The 19,598-nt window shown below is 42.3% G+C and overlaps 1 protein-coding gene across 3 annotated transcripts; it reads left to right on the plus strand.

The window, feature by feature from the left end:
- The first annotated feature begins 5,877 nt into the window (after positions 1 to 5,877).
- Positions 5,878 to 19,397, plus strand: LRRC31 (leucine rich repeat containing 31). Of its 3 annotated transcripts, none has more exons than XM_074153822.1 (10): positions 5,878 to 6,150; positions 8,166 to 8,432; positions 9,695 to 9,844; positions 10,238 to 10,405; positions 12,884 to 13,051; positions 13,932 to 14,099; positions 14,849 to 15,016; positions 16,126 to 16,293; positions 17,753 to 17,920; positions 19,078 to 19,397. In XM_074153822.1, the coding sequence occupies exons 1-10, from the start codon at positions 6,138 to 6,140 to the stop codon at positions 19,395 to 19,397; spliced, it is 1,758 nt and encodes a 585-aa protein (XP_074009923.1). In that variant the 5' UTR covers positions 5,878 to 6,137. The 3 variants fall into 3 exon arrangements, with proteins under 3 accessions (XP_074009923.1, XP_074009925.1, XP_074009924.1); XM_074153824.1 differs by having other exon boundaries at positions 8,166 to 8,423; XM_074153823.1 differs by lacking the exon at positions 5,878 to 6,150 and having other exon boundaries at positions 8,144 to 8,423.
- Positions 19,398 to 19,598: the final 201 nt, after the last annotated feature.

Below are 19,598 nucleotides of genomic sequence, written 5' to 3' on the forward strand. Positions count from 1 at the left end.
CATTCCTGAAGTACCAGAACAGGTTATCAGTGTGGAATCAGCTCCATGCACTAAGGTAGATAAAGTCTTACTGTTGTCACTAGACATTTTGTCTGCACTGATTTGGGCCAGAACTTTCTTTGCTCTCTTTTGACAAAATCAGTGACAGACATGGCTCAGCTGATGGGATTTATGGTCTTCAAAAATGGAAGGCAAAAAAATTGTATTAGACAATTCTATTACCAGTTCAAGATTTATATTGTTTACCAAAATGCAATGCTGGAATGGATTTGTGTAAGTAGAGAACCTGCTCAAATAGAGTCTAAGCAGGTTTTAATCCACTGTTTCTAAACACTCTCTGTCATAAGTGAGGAATTTGTGGAAGAGTGATAATTCTTATTTCTTCTCCTGATGAAGTTCACTGAAGCAAGATACACTTCAATGGAGACTTATTTCTGTATAATGAAATGAGCTGGGTTGATGCAGAACTTGGCAAAAGGCTTCTTTATCACAAATCACCCTCTCTTTTCCCAAAATGAAATCTGTGTTCAGACATAGCAAATTCTTTAGCTAAACCTCACTTCCTTCCATGTTTCCCCCAAAAGGTTTAAACTAGAAGAGTAGCGTGCCCACACCTGGCAGCATAGGGAAAGAACAGAGTGGTCTGATGGATGGTTGGGAAGTCTGGGAACAGCGGGCTGCAAATCCAAAGAATGAGCTTGAACAAGAAGCGGTGTCCTAGAATCATAGAATTATAGAATGGTTAGAGTTGGAAGGGACCTTAAAGATCATCGAGTTCCAACCTTGTCCTATTGCCTGGGACTTGGGAGAAGAGACCAAGCCCCACCTCTCTACATGTTTTCATATTCACTTCTCTGGAGATTTTTTTCATTAGCCTGTGTATGGATTTAGAGTATTTTTTGGATGTGGAAAGGCAAATTACAACTACATTGGTATCTCATTCAAAAAGAAAACTGTTGAGTAAATATTCTTTTTTGAACTAACTGTTGAAATAACAGCTAGAAATACAGGGGCTCGGATGTTGTCATTTAGGATGACCCTAAAAATGCTTTACAACCAGGTCATGTATCAGCATAAACTTGCCCTCTCTGGCAACACATATTCAGGCTGAAGTTCCGCAGAAAGCAATGGGGAGTTTTGCTGAACTATCCAGACCCATTGTACCAGATGGTACCGTATGGAAGTAACACTGATCCTTTGACTCTGTTGATTTCTAATTAGGTTTCTAGTAATTAATATAGTTTGCAGGCCTTGCGTGAACTCTGCAGATTACCCATTCATGTGAATGATTAACTGAAAGGGGATTAATCCTGGCATAAGTTCAACCAAAAAGAATTTTCCAGCCTGAAAATCTCCGTCGGACCAGCATGTGGTAATAGAGAATGAAACATTAAGTTTGTATTTGTGTAGTTCCATTTAAAAAAGAGTAACTCAATACCAGGGTGTTAAAAATAGTTGCATTGTGGATATAAATATAGATTCGTTGCGACAGATCTTTTAGTCATCCTTTTTATGGAAATCAAAAGGCTTGTTCAATATGAGATAGTAGTTGGAAAAATGTATTTATAATTGCTATTATATTATAGTAGGTAAGGTAAATTCTGGCTGTGATAAAAAGGATATGTTTTAGAATTCTATGTTTAGCATCTGATGTTGGTATATGCAAGGTTGAAATTTTTATAGCTGTAATAAATCAGTGGCAACAGGGGCCATCACACACCTCTGCTCATAACCAGTTCATCCAGCACATGCACTTGAAAGATTGTCCTGCCAAGCGTGCCACCCCTTCAGGTCAGGCAGATCCCACCTTTGCATGCTGGCACCAGAGCTCCATAACTTCACTTTTTGTTATGTTTTAAAGTGTGAATGTACAGTGAAATGTCAAAAGCTTCCACAGTCTTTCCACCCATGAAAAGTCTCACTGAGCTTCGGGGACTGTTCAGGGTTACTCAGAGGTGTATGCGTTTCTGAACCCCAGATTTTAGCTGGTTTCATATGTTCTCAGAGCATCTTCAGCTCCTCCCGTGATCAGTCTGTGATTGTAAATAAATACAGAATAAGGGGTTGGATTTAGTTTTCATAACCCGGTGAGATGTATTTTTAACAGCTGCCTCAGGAACTACTGTAGGCAGATGGTTTATTAAAATCAGAATGTTGGATGTTTATTTTGTGGGAAATGATGAGGATACTCGGACACTTTGGACCAAATTGAGTCCTCAGTGCAGGGAAGTCTGGAATGAGTTTGCTCCAGGGTGTTGTTAGTGTTGCACAATATTCCTGAGAGTATAAGAATATAAGGAAGAAGTATTTATCCAGATAGCAGCACTCTTCCCAGCTCTACCTGGAAACTCAAGCAATATTTCCTACCCTAAGTTCTGCAGAGCATTTCCTGCTACTGAGCGCAGCTGCATCCATTCATTCATCCTCAGGGAATGCTCCTTCCAGCCCATCGCGTGTGCAGTCTCTTCTGCAGGTTTTTGTCTGGCCCTAAAGCCTATCCCGGCTGCTTTGTGAGTTGCCTGAGAGTCAACATCAAATCAGTGGATGACACAGATATTGTGGCACCAGCAGCATCGCCTCGGTGCCAGCTGAAGGCTCCTCAGCTGGGTAGAATTTTGCTGCCTCAATTATATGGGGTCAGAACTGGGTTAAAGTCGGAGGATGAAGGGAAGGGACAGAGCAGGAGAGAGAGGATGAAGAGTGCTGTGGAAGCCATGGTTTGATGTACCTGGCTGGGAAAGATGAGGGCAGTGAACCTGGTACTGGAACAGGCCACTCTTCCCCTACCCTCGTTTGGCAGCAGCTCGTGGCACACGTGTTCTGAGTCAGCACGGCCCAAGAGCAAGTCACCTGGCACTGGCAAAGTCAGCAACGGGGCAATAAGCATTTTTCCACCCCCAGCAATGTCTTGGCCCATGCAACTGCCCACTCGACCTGCAACAAATCGAGGCAAGCAAGAGAAGCCCACGGAGGGTGCTGCAGGCAGGGACAGTCGTGCAGAAAGGGGAGAGAGAGCAGCAGAGATGTGTGCTAAGGAAAGGGAGAAAGAGTAATGTGGCAGTGACTCAGTCTCCTTCTCCCATGGAGAGGAAAGTGGTGGCTTCGCTGGGTGTGAGCAAAGCTGGGAAGGGAACTGCCTTAGGAACAAACGAGAGTCACTGAGAGAGTCACTACATGCTACAGGACTCCGAATATTAAAACTCCCTAGCAGATAAATATCCAAAATCATTAAATTCTATCTAAATATTGGGTCAGGTGCCTCCATGGTATAACTGCAGTGATTGTACAACAGCAAGGATGGGTTTAGTCCAGCGTGTTTAGATTCTCTATTATTTTAACTAGATGCTTGGGGTTTTGTTTTCCTTTATTGGGTAATAAGGGCCATCCAAAACAGACGTGCTACTTTGGGTTTCCTTGAAAGAGACACTGCTAAAGGGAGAGGAAATCCCCAAAATGATACTCAGTGATTAAGTACATAGAATATAGGATTTCGGTGTTTACAAATCCTTTTTTTCAAATGAACTTGTGGCACTAATCCTCTAATGGCATTATTTCTTTGGAATATATGCCGGATTAAGGAGTCACAATGAGGCAAAGTACAAAAATCCACGTTAATCTCTCACCAGTGGATGCTGTGTGGGATGCAACTTTAACTATTTTGTTCCAAAATTGGTTCTGTTCCTAACGTTGCCCCAGGTCTCCACAGAGGGAAGAGTGGATATAAACAAGTGTGACACTGAGCACTCGGCAGATGGTCACAAACCATTTAACTGGATAGAAAGGGGAAGGCGTTTATTATTTTTAAACTCCAAAAGCTAAGCCTGCCCTGTGCTGCCCATGACGTACTGCAAGAAGCAGACGCACAGGACCTCAAGACAGGAGCAGGACACATGTCCAGAAGTGTGCCATGGAGGGGACACCAACCGACACAGCAAGGGCCAGTCTAGCAGCTGATGGGGACATGGCTGGGCCTGGCTGTCGTGATATATCGCATGTTGACAGCAGAGCCTGGGCCTACTGCAAAGTAAAGCTCCTGTTTTCAGCTCAGTGCAGCCACCTCACTCTAGCTATCCTACTTTGTTTTGGGATAACCCTGCTGTCCCCTTGCCCCTCATAGCTGCTGTAAAAAAAAAAAGGTAAAGATTTGCTTCCTGGGAAGAGGAAATTAGGTCACCGCGAAACAACATTTCCCTTCTCACGGGGTTACAGGGATGCTGTCGTGGTGCCATGAGGTATTTTCACTATCATTCAGCAGCCTGAAGTGGTGAAAGATTTTCTGAATGGGCAACACATCACCTAACACACTGATGTCAGAGGATTCGAATTAGCCCAGCGTAACCACTGTAATTGGCGCTTAACGTGCTTAAGGATTTCCCCGGTTCCAGGGAGCAGAGATTATCAGATATTCCCATTCCGCGTTCTCATTGAACTGCAGCGGGCATCGAGTCTCTTGGGCCAGCAGAGCCTGGCACGTGCACAAACCTGGGTTGCTTTGTCTCCGTTTCATCCCTAACCATCATGTTAAGCACAAGTAAAGTGGAAAAGAGTTGTCAAATTCAATGAGTTCCTTACCAACAGAAATGCTTGGGATTTTCGATAGTCTGCATAGCTGAGGTGCCTGAAGACGTGAAGTGAATTAGCACGTAGGGAGGTGATCTTTAGGTCAGTAGTGAGGTGCTAGTTTCAGAAATTGGGGTAGGACAGTGTCAGAAAACCCTAAAACCAACTTGGAGACCCTTTCTGTTTGGGAATAGAAATGTGCCCTCCATTCCTGCAGGGAAAGACAGTTCATCGCAGTGTTTTTGTGTATTTTTTCCTACTGTAAATGTTTCCTAGCACGGTACCTTGCATGGGCAGGAGGATTTTCCTGATGTTCACTTTAAATTTTTCTTCTTTTAATTTTCTCCCATTGGCTCCTAGCAGCACCCCGTGCCTGATTCCGCCCCGTCTGAATCATTTGTACCTTGACAGACTGAGTCAGGGCTGTCCTCACGGCTGGTGGCTGCTCGTCGTGGTTTGGGCTGGGCTGGCCACTAAAACAGAGGCTTTCAAAGGAGTCGTTAGTTTTGTTGATCAACTTTATCATTCCCCACCAAAAGCACTCCAGTTTGCAGATGGCTTTAGTGTATATATATCAGTGGATGGTCCCTTGTGTTTAAGGAAGTATAAATTATATTGCAGCAGATGCAGACAAAGGGTGAGCAGGAAATGATAAGGGAAGCGGAGAGTTCCCCACACGAGGGGAGACAAGAGTTTGGTTGGTTTGGGCTTACAAAAAGTGAAGACCCCATAAATTAAAAAGAATCATCAAAGCTAAAGAGATTCAACATAAATGGCCATGAGGATGTTTAAACTAGAAATTGTAACATTTACCGTCATGGAAACCAGATTTTAGGGCAGGCAGACAGATGGAAGAAGGTATAGTGAAGTTTGGAGTATGTATACGTGTATCAAACGATTTCATCGTGATGTTGGATCGTGCTGTTGCCCACGAGCAGATCGTGCCGGGTGATGCAGTGTGCCCTCTCCTCTCACATCTCCCGTGTCCCTAAAATGAAGAGGAGTGCGCTAGTCCTCTGTATTCCTTTTTCTTACTGAACTATATACAACCTCCTGTTGACAGCAGGGCTTTGCTCAGCCTCCAGCAGTGTTTCTGACCAATATGGACAAAAGGGGTGGGAAAACAAAGAGCTTTTCTTCAGGTAGTTTTGTAACCTGATCTATAAGGTGACTCAGCCTCTTCTAACAACAGCTGTTTGAGGGACATGCAGTGGTTAATGTGCAGTATTGAAGTCTGGGCTGCCACTTCCTGATTTCTGCTTTGTGAGTGATTTAAGCTGGGACATGATCAGAGCATTTAAATGGACTTCTCCACAGCTCCCCAGAAGTGAGAGGCCGGGGACCGCAGGCTGACGCTGGGAGACACCAGAGAGGAATAGAGACATCAGGAAAGAGCCGACAAACCCCTCGTGCAGAGCTGCTGCTCTCAAACTGATGGAGACAGAAACTTTTGAAAGAAAACTACGTGGGAAGTCCCATTAGGGAAAGAAGTGAGGTTTTGTTTGCGTGTCACGGCTCACTTCTCCTGCAAGCCCTGAACGTACTGTAAAACGTGAAAGAGATCCTCAAGTGCACCGATGGAAAAGACAGGTATGTTTCTTTGTTTAAAATACTAGCACTCTACAGCATGAAAACACAGCCAGGGTAACCAGCATTGCTTTACAGCTCAGGAAATGCGCGTGTACAGCTGTGTACATTGTTTTGTATAATTTTTGTACTTATGAGAAGTTCAGCTGTTAAGAGCAAGACTTTAAAAAAAGCATCAGCTTTTCATAATTGTAAGTGCTCTGCCCTTGAACACTGGTATCATGGCAGATAACTTCCAACACAATAAGAAAATTTACATACGTCTATTAGTCAGTATATATGCCCACATTTATACACACAGACACAAAGTATATGTATATAAAAACTACATTTGCTTTATTTTGACATTTTCCCCCTGACCTGACTCTTGCTATAATAACATGAAAACTATCTGTGCAAGTCACAGGGTTTCTGATACTTCTTCACGTGTTTCTCTTTTTTGGAAAGTTGATGCCAGTGGCATTCTGTATAACTGATGGTTCTTAAAATGATCCTGTTCGTGTACTCTATGGATGACAGCGATTTGTGGAATGAGTTATGTGTGCGGGTCTGTACTGGGGAAGGGGAAATCCGTGTGAGCACAGAAATCCATTCAGGAGCTCTGGGGTATTACAGGACCGAGGTCTGAGCGCAGGTCATTCCCCCTGCAGTCGGTGGCACACGGTAGGGCTCGATACACAGCTTTTCCACGTAGTCCTCACGAAGCAAAAGGCAATGAATGCCTGCTTAGTTTTCATGACTGCTCCCTTAAAAGCGTGTGTGTGCAGGCGGATGCTAGAATTAAAACTAAAGAAAGATCATTAAATTAATGTTTTGAGAAAAACAAAGCCATTTCAGAATCACCAAATGATGCTATAGCTTGTGTAGTATAAACAGAAATAAGGAAATAATGTGTATAAATTATAAAGTCAAACTTTAATTTACCTGTGAGTTAGTCACTGAAAGTGAGGTCACTTCACTACTGAACTGTTCCAAAGAAGCTACCTGGGGGGCTTGTTTCCTCCCAACAGTGGCTCACTCCCGGTGCTCATAGCTGTGGTATCTTGTTGTTTCCTGCTATCTATCACTATCTATCACTATCACTTCAGCTTTGCTCTGAGGTTAATGGGGTTTTGTTTGCACGTTTCACCCCGAGCTTGGGAGCGTGTGACATTGTTCAGGCAAGGATGTCCTTGTACTCCCTGTTGCTCACCTCCTCCTCTACCGCCCTGACTGTTGGACGGGCCTTTGGCATGAAGAATCACTTTGGTGTCAAACTTAACCTGGCACTCAGAACGGGGACATCTCAGCCTGGCTTCTTTAATGTGGCCACAAGACTATGAACTGAACCTGGGGATGAAATGATAGAGGAAGCAGCAGGTTAGTCCCGGTGGCCAGGTGGGGTGGCCTTAGGGGCAGTCTGCATTAACAAGGCAGCAGAGGGTGATGCTTGTACCATTGAAGACTGGGCCCAGTGAGTCTGCTGTGCAAATATTGAGCATTACCAGTTCCTTTTGGAGGAGGAGAAATGAATTCAGAGTCTGGTCTACTAAGCAGTGCTTTTCTGATATTACCACGGAGGGAATGGTAGGAAATTCTCAGCGCATCTGCCTTTATGAGAGAAGGTAAGCAAGAGTAAATGTTTCTAAAACTAAACTGAGAGGGGATCTCATCAATGCTTATCAATATCTAAATGGCGGGTGTCAAGAGGATGGGGCCAGGCTCTTTTCAGTGGTGCCCAGCAACAGGACAAAGGGCAATGGGCACAAACTGGAACACAGGAAATTCCTTCTGAACGTAATGAAAAACTTCTTTACTTTGAGGGTGGCAGAGCCCTGGAACAGGCTGCCCAGGGAGGTTGTGGAGTCTCCTTCTCTGGAGACATTCAAAACCCGCCTGGACGCGTTCCTGTCCAGCCTGCTCTAGATGACCCTGCTTTGGCAGAGGGGTTGGACTAGATGATCTCCAAAGGTCCCTTCCAACCCCGACCATTCTGTGATTCTGTATAATTCTTTCTATGTCTGCTGGTCTGCTGGAAGATGACATTCAGAGCTGCCAGGATGAGCATGAAGAGGACATCCCAAAGAGTTCCCCATTTGACTTTGTTATGAAACAGTTCCAAGGGAAGAGGTCCTCTCCTGGAAAAAGAAAAGAGCAGCCTTCAGCCATCAAAAAATTCTTCAGGGGCTTTGACTTTGGGAAATCTGAAGGCAAGGACAGAAGGGAAACCGAAGAAACAGAAATAAACAACTCTGGAGCCAATGATCAGAGTGAGAAGCAAGATCTCTCTGTAGAAGGTAATGCTGGTGCAATAATGCAATATATGTGCATATTATATATTTTAATTTCATAGAAAATCAGTTGCTTTCCTTGCTAGCCGAAAGCCTGTATTTTGCCACCTACAGTTTATCCTTTAGCCAGGATTTCCTTCTGATTGGAACATTAGCAAGGATGTGCCCTCTAATTTGATAGGCGCCGGGCGAGGAGTGAGATCCATGTTGCTGAGGAGGGATAAAGCTTTTGGGTCCCCTCTCTCTTGAGCTCCAATGTGAGAGGTTAGTGCTGGAGTCAGCTCATTAGCGGCAGAGCTTATTTGGTTTCAAAGCCAAGCTTTGAGCAGTAGCTTGGCGTGTTATATTTAAGATCGGTCTCTGTCCACCCTGCTGCTAAAGCGATCTGAAGACAACAGGAGCAGATGTTTCCTCCACTTGACACTGAGAAGGGGGAGGGGAAGACAATGGAAGTTCATCATGTATATTATTTTGCACACACAAGAATAATCTTTACACCCACACCAGAGAAAATAAAGCTATTTTTAAAAACAGAGCTGGAAGGTGAGGCTTAGAACCCCATCCTTTGTCCTAAGAGTTTTGGGTAGGTTTGGGCAAACAAGAAGGCAGCAGCTACTGAAAGTGGGGTTGCTATTTTGTGTAATTTTTGGCTGCTTTTTTCCAACTATAGGCATTAGATGAAATTTCTAATTTTTTAAAGGGTTTAGCAATGAATTTAAATGCAATTTTCCTCGCTGTACAAACTGCATGGAAGAAGAAGGTAAGTGGGGGTTGCTTTGGAAAGCCAAGAAAAGCAGGAACTGCCTTACACAGGCAATGTATGAAAATGAACACAGGGTGTCATGAAGGAAACAGCAGGTTCACCACACAATTGCGGGGCCACTCGGTGCTAGTGGATCAAGTAGAGGCTGTATTGCAGCAGCGTGGCTACAGTGCAGGCACACACAGGTGGTTACACAACTTGTGCGCCCAGAAAAGCTGCAGTTCGGAGTTTTGCGTGAATTTCACGTCCTTGAACATCCAAAGTCACTGGCATACGGTGGCATGGAGATGTGCAACAGGAGATTCTTCTCTCACTCTGCACCAGGAGCTTTGTAGTGACCTTCTCTATAGCGATTTTATCACTCAGGTTATTGGTCCACATTGATCAAAAATATAGCCCTGTTTACTGACAGATTTAGTTCATTTCCTAAAGACTTCACCCCACGGCCACAGACAGGTTTTACACGTTTTGTTGGTAGCAAAGGTAACCAGGGCCCTATTTCTTTGTTACTTAGATGGACTTTCACATCACATTTCTGAAGCGGAGTCACCATCTGGTGAGCAGAGATTTAACCAGTTCATGCAGAAACTGGGAAAGAAACCCAACAGCAAGAATCTGGATCTAAATAATTGTGCATTAAGTGCAGCAGATGTAACGGAGCTGGGTAAATACACATTTTATTCAACTAGTCACTTCATACATTTCTTTAATCCTTATTTGCCTATTCAATTATTCACTCTCCTCTTTTCCCTTCCCTTTCTTTTATACGGGCCTGGCTTTATTTAACATTCCATCTGGTCCCTAAGAAATGTTAATTAATAAGTTATAGAAATTATATTATATCTATATAAATATAAAAATCATACAGTTCTGTGAAACAGATGAATCTCCTCACACTCAAACTACAGATAAGAAAACTGAGGTACTAATTGTCATGGCTTTATAACACTGTGTCGGTTATAAAAAGCATCTCTGTATTAAGATGGATTGACATGCAGGGTGTGCAGGTCACATGCAAACAGAATACACATTTTCTTTTTTTTTTTTTTTTTTCCAGCTTCTTTACTGCCATTTCTCCCAGAGCTGGAAGAGATCAACCTGTCCTGGAATGGGTGTGTTGGTGGGACTTTGAAAGCTCTCACTGTTCATCTTCAGCACGTGAACCTATTAAAAGTCCTTCGACTTAACAACTGCAGGCTGACAGCTGAGGATGTCACCTCCTTAGGTACAGGATTTCATTGACATTTACTTCCAGACAGCTTGGGTCTAATGTAATCCATCTCATCTCTTCCTACACCCTACTCCTGCTCCTTCCACACTGGGCAACTTAAACTCCTGCTGGGAAACAGTAGAGAAAACTTGGGCTTATGAGTGACCTTATACATTTGAGTAGCTCTGCTGAGTTCATTCCTCAGGATACGAAGCTTTCATGTTCAGAAGGGAGCAGAATTCAGTCCTATTTGCAGGAAAGCATGTTTTCAATTTGGATTAGTATTTTTCTTGCTAGCTTTGATATCTAATGGTAGACAGAAGAACTGAAAGAGAGTCACTCATAATAGGGTCAGCTTAGGTCTTCTTGCTGCGGGGCAGATGAGTGCTCATCGCAGAAAAAAAAAGATGGTCTTTAGGAGGAGACTTAAAACCAGAAGTGCTGCCTTGGAGCTTTATGACTTGTTTTTGCAAGTCTGGGAGAAGCTTATTCCTCTGCTTACTACTTTACTTGGAGTGCCTGCAATCCTGCTTTCGGCAAAGCGTGAGATTTAAAGGTTTTAAAAGTGGTGTTATGCACTTAGGTTCTGATGGCGAGTCACCTCTGTGCCTGGAGTTTACTCTGGGGTGGGTCTGTGATATATATCTAAAAGAAGGGCAAACTCAATCAACTAAGAATTCTAAAATACTACAGCTTATTTTGCAAGTTCTAAAAACCACTCTGAGTTATGAAACTGGGGTTTATGTCATTCACGTCCAGGCTTTTTCCAGGAAAGGTTCAGAAATAAAATGTCATATATGGTGGTAGATCAAAAGTGGATCATGCTGCCTGTTGGGGAGGAAAATTGCATCTCTACAAAAGCTGGTGAAAATAATTGATCTGTTTCTGATGAGGGTAAAATCTGTGTTTCATTTTCTATCAGATTTTTTTCCAAATTTATTTCATTCTTTTTCAAACCCTTTTCTCAGATGTTTTTTTCTCTTGAGTTTCACTGGTTATATTTCCAATTGATTTCTTCTGCCTGGTTCTTCTGTGCTGTTTCCTTTACCCTTCTGGCTTGGCCTCTGCTGAGACAGACACAAAACTGATCATAGGACTTGAATTTCCGATCCAAATGTGATGGCCCTAACATGTGGAACAGCAACAGTCAGTCTGCATTGATTTCGCCTGCAAGTTTGAAAATAGCACGTGTATTTAGGCCGATACTGCCCGTTTGGCTATTTCCACATCTATTTGTGCTAATGTGGCCACTTGTGGACTTAGTGCATTCTGCTTAGAAATCAATAACTCAAATATAACTATAATATCAACTCTGTGCTATGTAATTGTTCAGAGCTGTGACTGTGAGAGGTGGTAGGGAACTATTCCTGGAGTTATAGTCCTTTATTTATCTTCTGGGTGGAAAATGTGTCCGGAAAATGTGTCAAAGAGAAACAGGCTGTGCTGCAGAGGCAGAACCACTTCTCAACTGTAGTGCATTGCTCAGCATTCAAAACTGAGGCAATAATTTAAAATAAATGCAAAAATAAAAATTAAGACGTGCCCTTTTCTCTCAAACCTGGATATTCGCTTACAACAACAGAAATGATTATTTTTCTATTACAAATCTTTTGTGAAGAATTAATTATGAAAACACACAGACATGAAAGGGGGTTGTTATTAAAATACAATTCTCAAGTATTAGGTTGATGACGAAACTTTAGATCAAAAATTTGTGGTTGACACTTTGAAATTGCATTTGCGTATGTTCTGATGAATTGATCTTTCTTGGGAATGAGTTTATATAAATATCCATCTGCCTCCCTCCCTCTAGAAAGGAAGTTAGGAAGCTGGATTTTTGCAGTGGGATGTCAGTATTACGACGAAGCACTAACGCAGTTCATATTGGCAGGTGCATCAAGCCTGGAAAAGGCTTATTTTTCTGAATGTAATCAAAATCGGTGTGTCTGCCTGGAAATCACGCAAAAGTTTGTTTGGGTCTAAACAATGCTCATCTTGATTCTTTATCAAGTGAATCAGAGCTTTCCTGTCAGAAATGAAACCGGAAAGTTTCAGATATCGCTGTGAGGGGACTTCTTTCATCTCCTCCAAAACGACCTGTGGACATGGTACAGAGGACACTGGAAGTTTGCCAAATAAAACAGAGCAGAACTATCCAGGATAGTAAATTCCGACTTGTCACTTGTCTGGATTTCCCTATAGACTAGACTTTCTAGGTCCTGGCACAGGCCTACAACGATGGCCAAGCCGCCTGTGTGTGCCGTGACAGTGACTTGTGATCTCTATTGCTCCTTAGACGAGGTGAGAATTTATACAACATTGCTGCAGTAGCAACAATTCATGGCATACTCCAATTTTCCTGGCAAGCCACAAAAAATATAATAATTTGAGAATTAAGCAGCTAACCTTCCCCTTTAATATATTCAAAGCCTGTATTTTTGTCTTGCGCTGAAATTGATACCTAGAATGAATCATCTTAGACTTCCGTTACAGGAGAGGCATTTGAAATTGTTCCTCAGCTTGAAGAACTGGATTTATCATGGAACAGTAACATAGGTGGAAAATTATCACTCCTGACAAAAAAACTCCAGAAAGGATGCAAGATAAAACTTCTGAAAATTACGGACTGTAACCTGACAGCAAAGGATGGGGAATCCCTTGGTATGTGTGTCCACAGAGATGGACTGAGAGATGGGCTTCACAAAAATGTAACTTGTGTGACTTAGATTATGGCTGTATTGAGCTCAACATTGATTGAAAGTTAATTTCTTTCAGGCTCTGCGTTATAATAGTATTTACCACACAGTATAGGGATTTAATGCACTTTCTTCCAAAGAAGAAAGTTGTTCTCACTAATGACATGAAATAGGGTTGAGAAGAATAGCTGGATTTAAACCACAGTCTGGCTGCCTCAGAGGTCCAGGGCTGCTGGATCCGTTGAGACCCTGAGCAAGTCATCTGTGCCAGAATTTCCAACATTGATTGCTTAAAATTAAGCAGCTGAATATATAGTTCGCCATGGGATGGGAAAGAAGGCCTGTGGGATGGGAATTTAGGCTGAGTTGGCAACCACTGATTACCCCTCCCCTCTTTGCTCTCACCGTAGCTTAATCCTCTGTGGTCTTTTGATCTGATTCTGTATTTTAAAAGATATTTTCTCCCTAAAGAGAAGCTCTTGTGCTCTCATTGCCAGGAGGTGGCCATATGCAACATACAGTCCTATATCTTTTCATTAGAAATTTTTCTTTCTCATTGTATTCCTGCTTTTTATCCCCTGTATTTTTCTAACTGCCCTTGTATTTTTTCACCTTTATTTTCATGCAGATTTTTCGCCGATTTTCTTGATTCCTATCCAATCTTTGTTTTGCTGTATTTCTTAGGTAGAACAGGAACTTAGTACGTCTAAACCACACATACAGGCAAACCCAGCCTACCTCTTCCTGTTTGTCATGGTGCTATATTTTTCTAGGGTTCATCTGTATATATTCCAGACAATTACCAATTCTGGTTTTCTTTTCTTTTCTTTTTTTTTTTTCCCTAGCTGAAATTCTAAATGTGATCCCAAACCTCGAAGTATTAGATCTCTCTATCAACAAACACATCGGCTGCAGCATGAAGGTTCTTGCTCAGGATCTGAAAAATGTGCCAGGCTTGAAAGAGTTAAACTTGCACATGTGTGGATTAAAGCAAGACAGCCTCCAGGGTTTAGGTTAGACTTTATGTTCAGAAAGACGTTCATTCTGAATAAATTGTACATCTGAAAACCATTTAAGAAAGGCAATGAGGTGGGATTTTGCTGATGGTTTGGCAGTATTAATGGGCAATCGTTATTTGCTGTTTGAGGATTGATAGAAGACTACAGAGACTTTCAGCAGGAGTAGCATTTATCTTCCCTGAGCTCCAGCATGTGAGAGTCACTGGGGAGAGTCACCCTCCCCACCATTTATCTGAGACACATCGTAAGGCAGATTAATGGCTCTCTGGCCATGCTTCCTCTCTCCCCAGACAGAACATAGACAGGGGCACAGCTAACTTTTAACAAGTTAATCCTACTCTCAGAAGGGAATACAAATTCACCATTATCGCTTAACGAGCGTCCAGTGAAGCCATATGAAATGGGGTTATTATCTGTGGCTCTCCCTAGTGGAGATCTTACCCATAAGACAAAACGACTGGCACTAATTAGTGCACCCAGTAGTAATTTCAGCAGAAGGCTGAGGATTGAATGGATCTGAGGGATGAGCCGGCCTCACCTTCACCTGCTCTTTCAGAGAAGAATGGAGTTGCACGGATGGGAAGCTTTGCGGTATTACTGTATGTCTGCTGTGATTATACACCGAAGCTTAGTCTGGGGGCTTTGCCTGCAATACCTTGGGCAAACTTTGACGTTAAAGTAAATAAACACTAAAGCCGTGACCTGTGCAGCCGGTGACCAGCACGCTCCCTTTTCCATTTCAGACACTGCTTTACAGCACCTTGCCGAGCTAAGAAAATTAGACATATCATGTAACAAAGAGATTGGCGGTGGCTTTAAAGACTCCACAGCTCATTTGGCCAGCTTGAAAAATCTCGAAGTCCTTGATCTCCACCAGTGCTGCGTAACAGAAGAGGACATGACCGTTTTGTGTAAGGACATGTTGAGGAAATCCATTAAGAATGTAGGTTTTGACTTCTGAAAATATCTCAAAGGCATAAGAGATTCTGCCTGACCTAGTCTAGCAGATCTCAGTACATTTTCATTAGGCAGTTCTGGAAGGGCAGTGTGGAGGACGGCTTTTTTAATCAATATGGAATGGGTTTTTTGCTGTACCAAAGGAAATCTCATAGTGTCTGATCCCACGTAGAGCTACGGACCTGAATCCGCCGTGATTCAGACCCATGATGGGAATGTAGGAACAGCCACCAAGCACTGTTTTTTTTTTGATAATCAGTAATTTTGGAAATATCCAGGGACATTTTCCTCACTGGTATAAATTGTCTTGGATCCAAGGTGCGTATGTGCATGTAAATGTAACTGCCTGGAACTCCCTTGGTGAACTTTGATGTTAGGAGACCTTGCATTGCTGCTACTCTTTATAGAAAAGCTGAAGATTGCAGTCTCCAGGTTGAATCGATCCAACTCATAAATACTATTAGGAGGAAAAAGACATTTCCCATTTAATCAGTGAGACACTTTATTTTCCTGTGTGAACTAACATAGCGTTTTGACATTGTTTTTCACTCTTTAGAACAACAACAAAAAATGCCATGACTCAGAGCCTGTATTGCCCACATCTTAGTTTCCATGATAAAAAAGATAATTTGAAAAGCTGCTGATGAATCATTGGGAAGTATTAACTCTTAGTAATAGCAATCATGACTTACTTTTAATTTCTTGACCAATAGAGAATAATAACATTAATATAAAGGAGTTGCAGTTAGCAGTGAAGACATTTGGAAATAGCTCCCATCTCATTTAATGTAAAATTCCCTACTTCACTGAGAAAATTTCAACAGAAAGCCGTGTTCTGACAACCTTCCACAGAGTATGTAATACCTAATTTCTTAAACATTCCTACTGAAAATGACAAGGCTATTTATGGTCTAAAACATTACTCACTATAAATTTGACTGTCAAAACTTGGCTTAGACATTTGGATTGATTTATAAAGAAAAGAAATGATGTCAGGCAAATATAAAACTACGTATTTGTTCTGGATTGGTGACTGTCTAATAAATATTTCATGTTTTCATAGCCCAGGTGATACCTTTACTCTCCAGTCTTCAAGAGCTGAATTTATCCTCAAATAAAAATGTAGGAGTCTCATCTCATCCTCTTCTGGGCAGGCTCAGGTTTTTACCGAAATTGAAATCTCTGGCCATCAGCAACTGTGGTTTACATGAAGAGTCGTTTTCATCACTAGGTAGGAATGTTTTGTTAAAGTGTGTCTATTCTCTCTGTATCCTGGTGGGACAAAGCACTTCATTCTCCTTTAGCTGAACTCCAAAGGTCGCGGTTACATTATACCACAGGTCCCGAGTGAAAAAGCCTGTGATAAAACCAGTGCTTCATGGGACCTGGTTGCAAGGGAAGAACATTGTATGTCTTCCCCCATTATACCCGACTGTATGAGGTCCTTTTAGTCCTTTGTCTGATAGTGAGCTTTCCAATACTCCCTAATTTTGGAATAGAAAGCAAAAGATGATTTCTTATTGTGCTGTAATTATAGTTTGGTTGTAGCATTCCATTTGCAGTTTAGTGGGGCAAAGTTTCACACAAAGGTATGTAGTGATAGGACAAGAGGCAATGGTTTTAAACTGAAAGAGGGGAAATTTAGATTAGATATTAGGAAGAAATTCTTTCCTGTGAGGGTGGTGACACACTGGCCCAGGTTGCCCAGAGAAGCTGTGGATGCTCCATCCCTGGAGGTGTTCAAGGCCAGGCTGGATGGGGCTTTGAGCAACCTGCTCTAGTGGGAGATGTCCCTGCCCATGGCAGGGGGGTTGGAACGAGATGGTCTGGAAGGTCCCTTCCAACTCTAACCATTCTATGATTCTATGATTCACTGTACGTGAAGGTTTCACTAGAAACTTTCCGGGATAGAATTAAGCATGGGGCAATGGAGGAACTGAGGCAATGACTGCAGTAGGGGAAAAGATACTGCAGAGCCATAAAGAGAAGTCCAATCTACCTAACACAGGATACATAAATTCAGCCTCTTCTGCCTACTTATTGCAAATCTCAGTGGATTATCGGCTACACTGTCCGTTTGATAGGTGTTCCATGTGGTACATGAAATCCAAGTACAGAGGGATCTGTTAGTTACTGTGTATTGTGCACTTATAATATATTTCGTACTATTTACTAGTGACATTGAAACCTCTAGTAAAACCTGACTGCCTTTAGCAGAAGCAGCAGTGAGCTAAACTGGTCTGAGGTCCCTGCAGGAAAAGTACTATATTTATATCATTACAATTATGTAAGAGTGACATCATGGAAATCGGTGTTGTCAAAAGAGCATTTCACCTTGCACGGTGAGTTCACAACAAAAAATTGCTGTCTCTAAATTGATATAAAATGGTTTAAAAACAAGCTGTTAAATTGACTGCAGTGGGACAAGGTCAAGCCAATAACGTAAACGGAAAGACAAGAAAGCCCTCCACAGAGTCCTTAAATATTCTATAGGCAGGTCCTTCTTGCATTCTTTAAAGAGCATGGGAGGTATTTCTTTGTCTGACTTTTATTAGGATAAAATAAGTCATTCTAAGCACAAGTAGGCAGCCTGTAGGAGCCTATTTACAGGTGAATTGCCGGTGAGGTGTCTATTGAGGCCGTGTTGTTTTCTCTTAGTAAGCAGAAGTTACTGGTCTTAATCTTTTCAGCTGAGGCTGCCCTTCACCTTCCTGAACTGGAGATATTAGACCTTTCTTGGAATAAGTGCGTTGGTGGGAACCTAAAGCTGCTTTGGGGAGCGCTAAAGCTTGCGACGGAGATTCAAGTGTTAAGACTGAGCAGCTGTAACCTGGTGGCTGAAGATTTGGCACTTCTAAGTACGTATAACATGGTATTTACTAGCAGTCAAGGAGCCAGGGCATTTAGACCACAATTCAGGAGGGACTTGTTCCATGGGCTGAGCACGTTTTTGCATAAATCAAATGAAAAGATGGAAAATACAGCAGTATTTTTCCCAGAAAGGGTTTTCATTTTGCTGAAGACTCTGTGACCTGTAGATGCACAGTGCAAAAGCTGAAAAGGATAAAAACGCAAAGAATCTTATAGCAGTTTTATCTATTAATACAAAAAAAGGCAGCACTTAGAAAATGTAGGGTTTGCATCTGTTTTTTATATCAGATATTTTAAGCTCTGAGGGGTTTTATTTTGCTCGGTTGCTGTTTTTTGGGCTCAGTAATTTATGGGAAAGGTATGTGCTGACAGACAGTAATGCAGGCACTACCAGCTCTCAGTCCATTAGGTGTGTTTCTGGAGTCAAACTATTATGGGAGAATTAAACCAGAAATATTTTAGCCCACCTCTTAGCAGCTGCTGAGAAATACTGGAAAATGGGAACCCAATGAAGGAATAAATTCTAGGATTCTTCTAAAAACTTCGTTATAATCGTCCTTGCGATTCTGTGGGCCTGACTCATGGGTTTTGAATGTCTGAGATCGGCAATAGGTGTGTGACAGCTATTAAGGCCCTGCAATCTGAAGGCTGGTGAGTTGAAGCCTGAATATTTTTGACTTTACAAACTTGATGGGTGTTTCCTTTGCCAGTCACACAATAAGGATCCCAGTTCCCTTTAGGGTGTATTAGGCCATTACCCTCCCACAATGAGAGGTGGCTATTGTAATCATGTAGCCTCACCTAGTTCTGCTTTCCTCTTTCTAAATCTCCCCAGAAAGCCTATCTGCCTATTTTAATTGGCACTTGATATAAACTCTTTCCAACTGACTTAAAAGTCAAATTTTAACCCGTATTTCTGCTGGTTTTGAATTGCCTGTGTTTTAAATGTTGTACACTCCTTCAGCGGTGATAAAACAATCTGAGATCAACAGCAAGCGATTTTATGTTGCTGAGGAGTTGAACCTTGCTTTTTGCTGAAAAGCCTTAAGTAATATGGTGTTAAAAAACTACTCTTCTTACTTATAAGCTTCTAAGGCAATTGCGAGGATGTATTAGTTGTGTTTGTGTCTGTCATTTCTTGCAGCATTACTGACGCAGGATGGCCATTTAGCCAGATTACGGAAGCTGGATTTGAGTTATAATAACAACATCTCCGACGAAGGGTGGGTCGTTTTCTGTCAAGGCTTAGCAGTATTCAAAGAACTCTCAGAGCTGGACGTCAGCCTTCGCCCATCATCCTGCCGTGACTGTGGGATGTGGTTCAGCGTGTTGTTAGCAGTGCTGACAAAGCTGCCTGCCTTGGCAGAGCTGGGGATGCAGCGATGGGTCCTTTCAGAATCGCAGCGGAAACGACTGGAAAGCTTTAATCAAGACAACAAAAGAAACGTTCGTTTTGACTGTTGATGGAGGTTGAAGGTTTCTGGAAGGTTGAAGGTTTCTGGAAGGTTGAAGGTTTCACAAGCAGCACAGCAACCAAGTATTATGTGTCTCTCACTTAGAAGACTACCCAGTTTTTGGTAATTTTGTCTCATGAGGGCTCTTGAAATAGTTCCACGATGATACAGAACCGTTATTTAACCTTCTGCATGCGCAGATCATTCCATT

This window comes from Numenius arquata, chromosome 9 (genome assembly GCF_964106895.1).
Source record: "Numenius arquata chromosome 9, bNumArq3.hap1.1, whole genome shotgun sequence".
Lineage (NCBI taxonomy): Eukaryota > Metazoa > Chordata > Aves > Charadriiformes > Scolopacidae > Numenius > Numenius arquata.